This window comes from Xenopus laevis, chromosome 8L (genome assembly GCF_017654675.1).
Source record: "Xenopus laevis strain J_2021 chromosome 8L, Xenopus_laevis_v10.1, whole genome shotgun sequence".
Classification (NCBI taxonomy): Eukaryota; Metazoa; Chordata; class Amphibia; order Anura; family Pipidae; genus Xenopus; species Xenopus laevis.
In genome coordinates, this window is record NC_054385.1 from 80,041,451 (window position 1) to 80,057,019 (window position 15,569).

The 15,569-nt window shown below is 36.1% G+C and overlaps 1 protein-coding gene across 3 annotated transcripts in view; it reads left to right on the forward strand.

Moving 5' to 3' along the window:
• papola.L (poly(A) polymerase alpha L homeolog) overlaps positions 1–15,569 on the forward strand; it is a 38,332-nt gene that overhangs the window by 12,517 nt on the left and 10,246 nt on the right. For all 3 annotated transcript variants that reach the window (XM_041571951.1, XM_018228770.2, NM_001090151.1), the window contains 6 exon segments: positions 3,909–3,998; positions 4,083–4,221; positions 4,605–4,677; positions 7,206–7,326; positions 7,458–7,542; positions 15,411–15,464. In XM_041571951.1, the coding sequence (XP_041427885.1) occupies positions 3,909–3,998; positions 4,083–4,221; positions 4,605–4,677; positions 7,206–7,326; positions 7,458–7,542; positions 15,411–15,464 (562 nt within the window).

Sequence of the window (15,569 nt, forward strand, 5' to 3'; positions counted from 1 at the left end):
TCCTTTAGATAGCTACTGGTGGCTGTTATACAGGGCTGTAGTAACATATCTAAATATTGTGAAATTTTTTCGTTTAGGGAGCCAATAGATGATATTATTGGTCTCCCTGGTGGCCTTTCCAGGTTTTTGTGAATTTTTGGTAAAGTGTACATCACTGGCACTATGGGGTACCTGGGTATAAGATAACTTGCCAGCTCTTTTGTTAGCCAGCCTTGTTCTTCCCCTATTTTGACTAGGGCAGTAAGTTCCCCTTTAAATTTATTGGTCGGATCGTAGGTGAGCTTCCCATAATTATTAATGTCTGATAGCTGGGACAGTATTTCCAATCTGTAATATGAATAATCCATTATTACTAGTGCCCCACCTTTATCTGCATTCTTAATTATTATTTCCTTGTTCTCTCTTAGGCTTTTGATCGCTCCTTTTTCATCTGGGGTTAAGTTACCTCTCCACTGGTGTACCCTTTGTGATTCGCGCAACGTATTCCCATTCAGTAACCGATGAAATATTTTAATTGAGGGATTGTTACTTGGGGGATCGTATGTACTCTTAGGTTTAAGAGCCCTTTCATATGGGTTCCCCTCCCCCTCAGTTATTGTGCTGGCCTTTTCACTTTGCCCATTCATTACAATACTTTTCCCTTCATGCTTCTCTCTTAGCTTCAGTAGCCTGGTAAATTTAAAATTATCAACAGTACTTTCAAATGGGTGATTACTCACCGTTGGTACAAAGCTGAGTCCTTTGCGCAGCAATGATGCCTCCGGTTCCGTGAGTCTGTATGAAGAAAGGTTGAAGATCATCTCTTCCTGTGCTGCCGTTTGTCCGTGCTACAGCTGCCACCCCTGTATCGCCTTTTTTAGGAAGGGCTCCAGCAACCAGGGACCCAGGAAAGCCACCCGCAGGGCCGGTCGCAAACACCGCAACAGTAACCAGGTCGCAAAGCACCAATCACCCATTTGAAAGTACTGTTGATAATTTTAAATTTACCAGGCTACTGAAGCTAAGAGAGAAGCATGAAGGGAAAAGTATTGTAATGAATGGGCAAAGTGAAAAGGCCAGCACAATAACTGAGGGGGAGGGGAACCCATATGAAAGGGCTCTTAAACCTAAGAGTACATACGATCCCCCAAGTAACAATCCCTCAATTAAAATATTTCATCGGTTACTGAATGGGAATACGTTGCGCGAATCACAAAGGGTACACCAGTGGAGAGGTAACTTAACCCCAGATGAAAAAGGAGCGATCAAAAGCCTAAGAGAGAACAAGGAAATAATAATTAAGAATGCAGATAAAGGTGGGGCACTAGTAATAATGGATTATTCATATTACAGATTGGAAATACTGTCCCAGCTATCAGACATTAATAATTATGGGAAGCTCACCTACGATCCGACCAATAAATTTAAAGGGGAACTTACTGCCCTAGTCAAAATAGGGGAAGAACAAGGCTGGCTAACAAAAGAGCTGGCAAGTTATCTTATACCCAGGTACCCCATAGTGCCAGTGATGTACACTTTACCAAAAATTCACAAAAACCTGGAAAGGCCACCAGGGAGACCAATAATATCATCTATTGGCTCCCTAAACGAAAAAATTTCACAATATTTAGATATGTTACTACAGCCCTGTATAACAGCCACCAGTAGCTATCTAAAGGATACAACTGATTTCCTCAAAGTAGTGGGAAGTGTTGGGATGCCAGTGGACAATTTAATACTAGCCACCATGGATGTTCAAAGTTTATACACCTGTATACCACACGAGGCAGGACTACAGGCCATAGAAAAATTGTTGATACATAACCCCGTATATGCTGGCCCTCCTATAGAATATGTCAAACAATTGCTACAATTTGTACTTACTAACAATTATTTCAAATTTGAAAATCAATTTTATCTCCAACGGACGGGCACCGCCATGGGAGCGAAAGTAGCACCAGTCTATGCCAATGCCTTCATGCATAACTATGAAAATGAACACATTTATGGACATAAACTTTTCCAACGATTCGGCAGTTTCTATAGACGCTATATAGATGACCTGTTCTTTATATGGACAGGGACAGCAGAAGCATTAGAGGAATATGCAACTGGCCTAAATTCAACAGACTCCCCAGTGCGTTTAACGTTGAACTATAACTCACAACGTATCAATTTTTTGGATGTGGAGGTCTATAAACAGGATGGGTCCCTGCAGACACGCATTTACACAAAAGCCACAGACAGAAACACGATATTGCACTACAAAAGTAACCATCCCAGACATTTGCTTGAATCCCTCCCCAAATCACAAATGTTGAGGGTCATTAGAATAGACAGTGACCCCACACAGTGTAAGGAAGACCTGATAAAAATGGGAAACAGGTTTCTAGAAAGGGGATACCCACCCACACTCATCAAGGACACCATGAACTTGGTATCAACTCTGTCAAGGGAACAGTTACTTCAAGGTACTGTAAATACCGTGCAAGAGACAACTAAAGAAAAAAATGATATTATTATGTGAGTAAGTTTAATCCTTACAGCAAAGCCACAAAAGAAGCTGTACTTAAACACTGGGAGATGGTGGCCAAGGATGAAACACTAGCCCCTAAGGTTCCAAATAAGCCAAAGTTCAGTTATTCACGGAACACTAATTTAAAGGAACACCTAAGCCCCGCCGATCCAGTAACTAAATATACATTACCCAAAACCCAACACTTTCTGTCTGCCCGCCCGGGAGTACATAAATGTACAGGTTGCGTGGTGTGCAACACCCTAATACTGGGGAAGGAATTTAGACACCCCAGAACAGGGAGGAAATACGAGATTAAGCAAAGACTTACATGTACGTCAACTATGGTAATCTACATAATCAAATGCCCATGCAGTTTAATTTATTGTGGTAAAACCATAAGACAATTGAAAGAAAGAATCAATATGCATAGGGCCAGCATAAGAGCGGCGTTAGACATAGGAAGGCGGGTTGAGGCTAATAAACAAGACATAGCACAACAACCTGTGGCCAAACACTGGAAAGAGGCAAAGCATGATCCAGCTGCATTCAAATGCATGCCGATCGATCAGATTTCAAAACCACCAAGAGGTGGAAATATTGACAATTTATTATTAAAACGGGAAGCATATTGGATTCACGAACTCGATTGTGTCATACCAAAGGGGCTTAATGGGCAACTATCATTGAATTGTTTCCTTGAATAAGTGACCAACTCTGATAAAGGCTACTGATAAATATATGCTGATGTGTATTGACAATGGCTTTTCTATCCCATAGGAAAAGCGATACAAAATGTTCTCCTCAATGTCTGTAAGTAATTTGTTTTCCATTTACTTTTTTACTTTTTTACTTTTTTTTACTATTGATTGCAACAATGTTTCACGGATAAAACAAAGTAACCTCTTTTAGAATGGTTATGACAGCCAAGCACAGGAGCACAACACCGCCATCTAATGGTGAAAAAGCAAAAGGACACACCACACTGTAAGAAGCAGAGACTTTATTTTTTGGAAACCAAGTGCATGTATATGGACTGATGACGTCATCAAGGCGCCAAATTTCACATGTGGGGGAGGGTATATAAACACTTCTAATGTATAGCACTGCATTCTTGATAAAGGTCCCCAAGTGGGACCGAAACGTTGGACACAATGCTGTGTTGAATAAAAACACATTTGATTGATCTACAAATGAGTGTGCTGATCCTTTATCATATATATATATATATATATATATATATATATATATATATATATATATATATATATATATATATATATATATATATATATATATATATATATATATATATATTTTGCATTGCTTATCAATAGAATTTTATGCTCATACCTAAGACTTGCTTAACTTGTACTGGCTTTATTCCTTATAATTCGTGCTCCTATTTTTTCAGGTTGTCGAGTGACTGATGAAATTCTTCATTTAGTACCAAACATAGACAGCTTCAGGCTAACTCTCAGAGCAATCAAATTATGGGCAAAACGTAAGTCTCTTAGTTAGTAAAGTTAGAAAAAAAAATGTGCAGGTAGTAGTTGCTTATGTTGTTTTTCCCATTCTCTTTATCCAGGTCACAACATCTACTCAAACATACTTGGTTTTCTTGGTGGTGTTTCATGGGCTATGTTAGTAGCAAGAACATGCCAACTATATCCAAATGCAATTGCATCAACTCTTGTTCATAAATTTTTCCTAGTGTTTTCAAAATGGTGAGTTAAAAAAAATCTAAATATTTTATATAAAGTGACAATTATCTTTATGCTTTTGAAAAGGTTTAACAGAACATAGTTGAATTTATCTCAAACACAAATTACCACCATTTTTTTTTATTTTTCTTGTGTGTAATGAGTATAAAATTTTTATACTCCTTTGTTACTTTGTGTTACTAGTGTTATTTCTTTAATTAAAGGAGAATTCAACCCATAACATAAAAAAACCCTACAAAAAGTGCTAGGATGTGTTCAAAACCTGACTTAATTTTAGTTAAGTCAGGTCTACAGACACATTCTTGAGAAAATCTGAAACATGTCTTTTTCTGTTTCTTAAGAGAAAAACGTACTATTAAAAATTAATCTCTCTTCGTTTTTTATAGGGAATGGCCTAATCCTGTGCTACTGAAGCAACCAGAAGAGTGCAATCTGAATTTACCTGTCTGGGATCCTAGGGTCAGTAAAGGGGGGGGGGGTTGTTGTTGTTGTTTGCTTTGAAATACATTACTTTATAGAATGTCACCCAAAATCTGTTAAAAGCAATACCAGATACACAAATACAGTTCTGCTCAGTTGGGTGGTTATGTATATATTGCAAAATAAAGGCCTTGTTGCAGTTCTCCTCACTGAGTTCACTGAAGTAAATGATACACTATATTACTGACCAGGTGATTTAGTTTAATTTAACTAACTAATAAATGGTTAATCAAAGGTAATTTTATTCATGTCTAAACTTCTGCCTACTTAAATGTGATATAAACTCAAAATAAAATATAATGGTAGAGTGTGTAATTTTGTAACCGACTATGTGATAATACATTCATTAAAGGAGACATTTCATATAACCTTCATGTTCACATATATTACTCATCCTTCCTCAAAACATGTAATGATGCAGAAAGAAAAACATTTTGAAAGCAGTTTACTTCCTAAAATTGCCATTATATCAGAGCTGCAGAGAGATGTTTACAGGTCAGATGCTAGGCTGAAATGAGGAATGTCTCTTCAATCTCCCACAGGAAGTGGTCACAGCCACTCCCACAGGAAGTGGTCACAGCGCTGACTGACAGGCTGAATCTGTAGCTGTAGCAGCCAAACTCCTCCCCTCCCACCCTCTACCCTGTGTATTCCAAACCTGCACATAACTGTCTTATGCTGCTGCCTGATCATTTCCTTATAGCATTGTGCCATAACGTATTTGCACAATGCTTTTACACTACCTGTCACATGCCCATGTTCCTGTATGAGAGGGCTGCCATATTTGTGCAGCAGGAGTCAGTTAGCATTGGAAACCTCAAAGGGGTTGTTCACCTTCCAAACACTTTTTTCAATTCAGTTGTTTTTAGATTGTTCCCCAGAAATAGACTTTTTTCAATTACTTTCCATTATTTATTTTTTACTGTTTTTCCAAAATCTAAACTTAAAGTTTAATGTTTGTTTCTCTGGTGTTTGAGTCTGGCAACTCAGTAATTCAGGTGCAGACTCTAAACTGTTTTTGCAACATTGAGTTGATACATTTCTCAGCAATATCTCATGAGTATTAGCAACTTTTGTATCAATTTGAACAGCTGCCTGTAATGAAACCCAGAGATTCTGCTCAGCAGGGACAAAGATAAGAAATGTATCAAATAAATGTATCAATTTAGAAAAGTTTACAGGGTCGACCACTCCCCTCCCAGAGCTGCTTCAGAAGGTGAAAATGACACGTTACACTTCGATATTAGAAAAACGGCCACACATAGAAAATAGAAAGTCATTGGAAAAAGTCTAAATCTATCTGAAAACAACTAGTTGTTTGAAGGTGAACCACCCCTTTAACTGATGGGCTGAGATGGACAGTCAGGTTGGCAAAACAGTCAGGTTTAGGAACTTTAATTAACACTTACAAAAACAAACCTGTCCGCAAAACATGACCTATAGGTAACTTTTACTATACTTTCATATTTTAAAAAGTGTTTTTATTGTCAGTATCACTTTAAATGTTCAACATAAAGCAATAGGTGTGAAGGTTAATACAAATTGTAATAGAAATATTTTATTTAAAGTACAACCGTATGCCCCTGTGTTCCATAGCAAATAGGCTTCAGTCACAAATGTACATGCCCATCTTGACATAATCTATAGTCTATAATCTATTGTTTTACACTGTAATTCTCTGCCTCTATTACATTATAAAAGTTTCACAAACCGTGTACATTAGTACTTCCTATTATGATATTCCATAACAGCAGTTGTAGGTTTGTTTTCCTGCTTATTTATATATGAACAGGTGCAGGGAGTTGCTAGGGAATAAATGCAGCAGTTCTGGGATAATTTGTTTAATTGCAGGGAGTTCCAAGGGAATAAATGCAGCTGTTGTGGAACAGTTTATGGTCAGGCACAGGGAGTTGCAAGGGAATACATGCAGCTGTTCTGAAACAATTTATGATCAGGTGCAGGGAGTTGCAAAGTAAAATGAAGCTGTTCTGGAACAATTTGTTTAGGTGCAGGGAGTTGCAAGGGAATAAATACAGCTGTTCTGGGACAATTTATGATCAGGTGCAGGGAGTTGCAAGGAAAAATGCAGCTGTTATGGAACAGTTTATGGTCATGTGCAAGTAGTTGCAAGGGAATAAATGCAGCAATTCTGGAACAATTTATGATCAGGTGCATGGAGTTGCAAGGTAAAAATGCAGCTGTTATTGAACAATTTATTTTTAGGTGCTGGGAGTTGCAAGGGAATAAATACGGATGATGTAAAGGGGGAGGGTTGACCGTTTTCAAGCTAATAGATGTTTTTGGCCCAAAAGGTATTAAAATACATTGTGCATTGTGAATTTATACTATATGTCCCCTTTAAAAATTTTATTTTGCACAACCTATCTTATTACTCTGGATTGTTCCATTTAAAATAGACTATTGGAAATAATTGCTTGTTATAGTTTTTCTGACACTTTGGATTTCTGAAAGCAGGACTATTTGTTTCATGTTTTTCAATGCTGCAGGTGAATCCCAGTGATAGGTACCACCTTATGCCTATAATCACACCAGCCTACCCTCAGCAAAATTCCACCTACAATGTTTCTGTTTCAACTCGCGCAGTTATGGTTGAAGAGTTCAAACAAGGTAATATTGCACAGATGGTTGTGAATAACCACTAATAAATAAAATAACTTTCTAGTGTAATGATTGTATTCCTCTTTAACAACTCCCCAGTTGATTTTCTTTGACAGCTGTTTGAATTTGTACTTTTTCAGGCCTGGCCATTACAGATGAAATCTTGCTTCTTAAAGCAGAGTGGTCCAAACTTTTTGATGCTCCCAACTTCTTTCAGAAGTACAAGTATGTATTTTATAACCTGTTGGCAATGTTTGCTTGGGGTGAAATCATCAATAAAAATAAAAAAAGATGTTATACTTTAATGAGGTATGTGTGGAGTATATATATTTTTTTTAATTTGTGCGATTGCATTCTATATTCCTTTTTTTATTCATCTGAAGACTTTTCACACGGGTACGATTTCGATTTGTTAGAATGCTTGTCATCGAAGTTTCAAGTGGCAATTTAACATTATTGTGGCTTATGACCTTTGCATTCTGGCTTTAGTTGGATCCATGAAATAACCAACATTGCAGTTATAAACGTGTATATATAAAAGGACTGGATACCTTTTTGTAACTGGACTCGGCAAGTTCATTTTCCAACATCCATCTGTCAAAACACTCGCTTTCCTTTAAGCTGCATATATAACCGCAATGTTTCATTGCAGAGTTCATTTTGATTTGTTGCAGCTTTCCTTTACTATGGTTATGTATGGCCTAACTAGCTGTCCAGTGCTCTTTGCAGGCCAAATCTTGCTGATTTTTTTTTTCTTGTCATTCAGAGTAGAAAATGAACTTGACTGGTAACTAACAAATAGATATTGGCTTAAAATATCACTGTTCTATATGCATTTAGACTTTGAATAGCTTCTCTTGACACAGTTGAATTTGTCTACATCATAAAACTGATAATAGATAATTGTTCTGTCTTGGTTGTGTTGCGACACTATTTCCTAAAGCAGAATACAGTGATGTCAAGTTTTTTTTTGCAAATTTTGTTTTCTCGGTTAACCATGCCCTTAAAATCTTATGTTTGACAGCCTTTATAGACATGCACAACTTATTCCCTTTAAAATATATAGAAATTGTTGTCTTTGCTTCAGTTTAGAAGTGTAGGTTTAGGCTTTATCTCCTTTTAGGATAAGTGTGATCCCACAAAGTCCTCCTTTAAAGGGGATGTAAAGGCAAAAAAATAAAATCCTATTTTTACTTTAATGAAAAAGAAATCTATCTCCAATATACTCTAATTAAAAAATGTCTACCATTTTTATAATAAACCTGACTGGATGCAGTCAAATTCCCCCTTCGTTTTACTTGCTCTGACAACTGCAGGTCCCTAACTGATCTGCAGGGAAACAATCATACTTTCAAATGGCAGGGGAAGCCCCCCCCCCCACCTTACTTCCCAGAACCAGAGCAGCTTTGTTTGTTTCCCTGTAAAGCCGGCGACTGTGTAGAGATTTGTATCCACAGACCCAGTGCAGTCTGCATACTCTGATTATTAATCAGTCTTCCTGTATTGACTTCAATGGCAGATATTTGACTTGTGCTGTTTTGATAATTTATGATGATCTCTAAGCTTAACCTCCCAACTGAAGCCAAGACCACACTGAGCATGTACATGGTCTTGGTCCTGCAAAGATGTTAATTACAAGATGACAGCCCCCTGCAGCCAACTTTGAAAACAAATAATCTGTTTTATTAGATGGTGCAGTAAGTTTATGTTTAGTATACAAAATACATAATTTCTAGCATTATTTTATTTTAGACGTTCGTTCCCCTTTAATATCTATCTAGAACTTGTTTTGAGGATGGGAAGCATGTAAACCCACATATTAGGTGATCGGCAATCTCTATATCAGTATGGTCACTTATCTTAATAATACTCTTAGAATATTCTGTCATCCTTACATCTGCCTCCTCCGTCTGACAAAAGATTAAAGTATATGAAAGCTTTTACTTGTTTTTTCTAAGAAATATATTTATAATTGTTTAGGTGTTTATTTGTAGAAGAAAAAAAAAAGGTAGTGGGTTTCTGTGGTGATAGTTCTATTACTTTAGATGGTTAAATGGAAATTATAACCACTTATTGCAGACCCCTGTAACATGTCACATTAAACATTTTATAAATTGAACATTTTTTTTGAACATTTTCTAATAGAATGTGCTATTGTATAATTGCATATAGAAATATTGCCATTTATGTAATAAATTTAACCTTGTGGCCTGAGTCGCTTTGTTCAAATACAAAACAAGGGCACACATGCATGCTAGGTTACATTAGCCAATGAATGGGCTGAGCAGTTTATTTTACTCCTAAACTTCTTCCTGTTACGGCTTAAATCCCAGTTATTTCCTGTCCGTTGATCGGTGAGATTTTTGTTAATTAGGTAAGATTCTTTCTTCGGTCGGTTATGATATAGAATATCTGTTGGTTAAGTGTTTGTCCTGAAGGTATAGTTTACCTTTAAACAATATTGTTTTCTGTTTGAGTAAATATGTGCAGTTTATTTCATTTTCTCTTATCTTAAAAATATTCTGCCTCAAGCTTGCAGACAATCCATTTAATTTTTCTTTAAAATCTAATATAACCTGGTGAATGTTTGCTTGCATTGTGCCAAATTTACAGATTTGTTGTTCTTGTACTTATCTTCTGCTTTCTACTACTGCATGTTTCTGAAAGGCTTGTAGAGTATACAGTGTTGGCTAGTTGGTAAATCTGTTATATAAAAGTGAGATTTACTGTATTTGCTCATTCAAACACTCTAATGGTGGTGCAGTCAGCTGGCTATGCTACCTGATTTGCTGTTATCTGTCTTTTGTTCTTAATTTTACTAAGATATTATGAATGTGTAGGCTTCCCTTAACCATTAACCTCCACTAGCCTTCATCTATCTTATGCATGAGGGCACAGCTTAGTAGTAAAAGGGTGTTATTTCTGGTCTGACACAAAGCAACAACAGGTTGAGGCCCCAGATGACATAAAACAATATCTCGCATGTTGATTCATTCAGGTGCTTATTATCTGTCTCTTTAAAAATAACACAGATGGATCAGACTTCATGTAGACACATTTGTACTCTCTCTGTTCTCTCCCCCCCCCGTTCTCTATGGTAAGTAAAATGTGTGCCTTTTCACTGACCATATGCCTCTTATGTATTTCCTGCAAGGTGTCTTCTTTTTCTTTTATGTTCTTTAGTAAGTACTGTCCTTGTAAATATCCTGAACTTAGCAGAGTGTCGGTATGTGAACATTCTTGATGTCTTTTTTTGATCTGTTAGAGATACAACAGTAAAAATTATGTGAAAATATTATTTGCTGTTTTTTTCAGTTTTCAGCAATTTCAAAGTGACGGGTTATATGTTGTATCGAATTTTAACATGACTGTATATCAATAGTCAATAAAAAAAAAATAGCCAATAAAAAAAAAAGTTTCAAAGAAAAAAAGAAAATTGAGAATGTCTCTGTGTTTTGTTTCCCTAAATGGGTATAGTAAAGGCAAAATATAATAAGGAAGTTCAACTTTATTAAAGAGCTTTTGCCATCCTCTGATGGGTAAGTTAATTTCGTTCTTTCTACATATCGACATATACATTCTAGGCGGGTTTGAAAAGTATTCATGCCGTCTATTTACATTATAAAGCAACAAGTATGGCTTCCATTACATATGTTTAAGCTGACTTCGCTCAATCAACTCAAGTGATTCACTTGTCACTGAGTTAAAATAGTTTTTGAAGATTTTTATGTCCTTGATCATAATTCTTTGATACTCAAACCATGTCTTATTCTGTTCCTTTGGTATACTTTTAAAGGAGAACTAAAGCTTCACTAAAGAAGTAGGATAGAAATGTTGGTCATTATGTTTTGGGCATCTGTTGCAGCCCAAGGCAACCACAGCCCTTTAGCAGTAAAAAACTGTGCCCCCCCAAAGTGCAGAGGACCTCTTGTATTTGCCCCCCCAAAATGCCCCAGTAGCTCCCCATCTTCTTGTCTGCTGATTCACTGCACATGCTCTGTGCTGCTGTCACTTACTGAGCTTAGGGACTGACGCAAATTATACAGTACACATAGAATATAAGGGGCAGATTTATCAGGATCAAATGTCGAAGTGAAAAAAACTTCGAAATTCGACCATCAAATAGGGTATTCCGACATTCGAAGTCGAAGGATTTTTAAGATTCTACTACGATTGTACGATTGTACTTCGATCGTAGTTCGATTTGAACGATTTAATCGTATGATTTTACTTCGACTTCTAAAAACCAAATGTTATGTTATATGTTGTAGGAGGTCCCCATAGGCTAACATAGCAATTCGACCGTTTTAAGGTGGCGAATTGTCGAAGTTTTTTAAAGAGACAGTACTTCGATTTTCGAAATGGTCGAATTTGTGAAGTATTTTCACTACTCGATGGTCGAAGTACCCAAAAATTTACTTAGAAATTCAAAATTTTTTCATTCGAAAATTCACTTCAAGCCTTAGTAAATAGGCCCCAAATGTCACAATATAAAGCTGATTAGTAATGAATATCGATAATTATTACCGGTACATGACAGTGCAGAAACCAGTGCAGCTAGCATCAGGATTTAAAAATAAGCCCTGTAGCATCATCTTATTACAGGCCAACTCATAAGCTTAGCTTCTCAACAGCTGCTCAATGTCCACTGAGCATTTGAGTGTCGCAGACACTTTCCAAGATGGTGACCCACTGTGACAAGTTTGAAGTTCTGGGTCATTGGTGCTGTTGAGAACTGACACTCTAGGCTGGTGCAATAATTTCAATTTATAAAATATGGCATTTACCCAAATTCATTTTTAAGGTTTAGTTCTCCTTTAAAGAGGCACCTACACTTTTTAATTACTGATGTTCATAAACATTCAAGATATTTAAAATGTTTCTCTCTTTTTTGTGTGATATTGGGTAAAGGTGGAGATACATTTGAAGTATACATGTTTTGTACCATGAAGTTAAATTCAGAACATAATGTTCACAAACCAGGTTAAAGGATTTATGATCGGAGATTTTTAGTAACTAAATTGTCAAAGATGCAATTGAGATTTTCTGGTTCCTTTTTTAGAATGGGGTTATACAAAATGTTCTGTGGGGCACCCTGTAGTTGCAAGTAAGCTGTAAAAGTTGTTTTTTTAAGAACCGTTTCTTTTTGCTAAGGAACTACTGACCTTGGGTTCTATTCAGAATTGTTACTGGAATAACTAACATGGGGATATCAGAAAATTCTCTTTTCATAAGTGTCATCACTTTATATAACGGGCAAATATCGGAGCGTCTTAGACTTGAATTTGACCATTGTGAGCCTATGGGCTTATACACTCACAAGTATTTGGTATTTCAATTTCCCAGATGTTATGACATGGCCCATGGTGTAATATGCCCAAAGCTCTCTATTTTCAACTTTTATGTTGCCTTTAAAGGAATGCTGCTTGCATTTGTTGCATTTATTGCATGACTGGTGTAGTTGGTCTGTGAAAGCTTGTATTAGGCACTTTATATTTAAAATTCATATACACATGCTTTCAACTTGGTTCAATAGACTCAATGGATACAAACCCCTGTCTAAGGATGTATAGATAAAGTACAAAGTATAAACTAGATCTAAGCATCTTAACAATTGCATGCATTTTTATATCTGATTATACTTAATGCAATGGATTTCTGGAAATTTCACAAATGCACTTTTAGAAATGGAAAACTCTAGTAAAGCTGATGCATCCATAGAGCTGACCACAAATACCACATATTACGTCCAAAAATAATTAGGGATACTGACCTATTCTGGTAACCGACAGGTTGGTAGGCCAGTATTAATTGTAATGAACCACACAGTAATGCTCATTTTAGCCAAACTACTCTTAAATCTTTCCGGGTGCAGCACTACTTTCCCTGCCCATCTCTCAATTGGTGAGAAGCTCTGTAGGTCATCCCATGCTGGGGGCAGTGAGATGATTGCGTAGGCTGGAGTACACTATATAAACAACTTCAGCCTACTGAATTATTGTGCCATCCTACTCCAGAGTGAGGACCAGAAGGCAGAGAACCTTCTCAGTGTCTTGGGAGAAATCATGGTGGTAACGTAGAACCACTTTTGGTTTTTAAGAAAAAATGGTGTTTGCTGTGGTTAATTGCACGTATACACATTTTACTCCCATGTGACCACCACTTCCACCATCCAAACTAACCTTTTCTTCCCAATTTTTTAAATTTGCATTGTCTTGTCTGGCTTTCAAACTGTAACTATTTCAGCTTTTCATTGGACTAATTTAGAAAGATTTTTCTTTGCTACACTATTTCTGTTAGGCATTTTTAATGTAAACATTAGGCTAAAAGGCTGACTTTTTGGGGCAAAACTGTATATTTTTTTTTTTTTTTTTTTAAATCAAATTTTTCAGGATTTATTAAAGTCTGATGCTGCAAAAAGTTAGAATCTGAAAATCTGTCCTCTCAGATTTGCCGAGGTATATAAGTCAATGGGAGAGGTCCCTATCCTATTTGGAAGTTTCTGTGGTCTGTGTTGGAATTAGCCTGAAAATTCTTTTTGGGCAAAAATTTGAAAAATTCAAGCTTTTCGGGGGAAAAAGACAGAAAACAGTTTGTGAAAAACTTTTTTTTTTAAAAAAATTGAATGTTTCAGACTTTCGCTTAATTTTGAGTTTTCTTTCTAACCCATTAAATTGTGCTTTTTTTTATTTTTTATAATAAATAAGGTCAAATCGTGGATTCTAGTTTGGTCTTCCTTTTTTATTTAAAGAATTCAGAAAAGTTTTGATTTTGATAAATAACATCCTAAGAGCCTGAGTTTGGATATATTTTCTCTTGCAGGATTTTACTTTACTAAAGGTGATCCAAACTTGCCTTAGCTTGTGACTTGGTCCTGTAAAACTCCATATCTTCCCTCAATAACTCATTCAGTTGTAAAAATGTTCTCACTATGACCAAAAAATAACAAGTTAAACGTGCAAATACTTATATATTCATGCATGTAAATATTATGCTCACACCCAGTGTATCAGTCATCACAGAATCACTTGTGGGTCTCTTATGATTTATATAATCTAGGAGGTAATCCTTTTAGGATTGAACTTTTTTTTTTAATCTGGCAAATTGGAAAATGTATTTTATGACACAACTGTGGATCTGGTTTCTCAGCTATCAGGTTGAATGATTGGAATTGTGGGTGGCTAGCAAAAAATATTTCAGCAGCTAAAATGGAATGCCACACACACTAACATTGCATGGATACTGATGTTTATACCAATACAGTGCCTAACAGGATTATATTATATATAGCTCAGTCTGCCCTAATGAACCAGCAACAGCAGCAAAGGAGCATGTGATGCTAGCAGTGCCGTCATGACTGGCTACCTGAAGATACAACTCGCACTTGTGTAAAAAAAAAAAAAAAAAAAAAAATTTCATAATGATCAAATATAGTGTTTGGGGAAAAACCCTTTGTAAGCAGACAATAGAAAATCAATTTTTTCCATTTAAGACATAATTTTGTGAACATTTGTCATGTTACCTAATTTGGCTTTTACACAATTTTGAACAGCAATGATATACAGATAACTTTTTTAAAAAAAATATGATTATTAGAGTAGATGTTCTTTCAGTTAACTTGAAGTATATTATAAAATCCTACTCTTAGCAACTTTTGTCTTCTGTCGCTGAGAAGCTACAATTATTATTTTTCTTTTGGTTTCAACACTTTCCTGTTCATCTTTCAGTCTCTTTAACCACTGTGTAGTTGTTTGGCTCAATTAAATGCTAGTATAAAAAAGCGGCTGAATTTTTGAACTAGAGAGCTCAGACTGCTGCACAAAATCTAAATGAAAAACAAAATCCATGAATAATGAAGACAAATTGCATGTTGGCCCAGAATATAGCTGTAGTTTGTAGGTATGTACACGTGCAACTGATAAAAAAACAAACAAACTATGCCCAGTAAGTAGTATCTGTGTGACTAAATAAACCATGCAAACGTGAATTCTTGTGAAGTTGAGTAAATTACACACAGGATTGCCATGTTATGTGCATATATATGGTGTTCATGTCCGTTTAAATAAAATGTCATATTGTTTTTATCTTCAAAGGCATTATATTCTCCTTCTCGCAAGCGCACCAACAGAAAAGCAGCGTCTGGAATGGCAAGTATATTAACTCTGATTTAATTATGATTTAAAATAACAATGTTGTAAATGAAGACGAAAAATTTACCAATTGCATTCATATTTCAAGCAGTAAAGCTATAA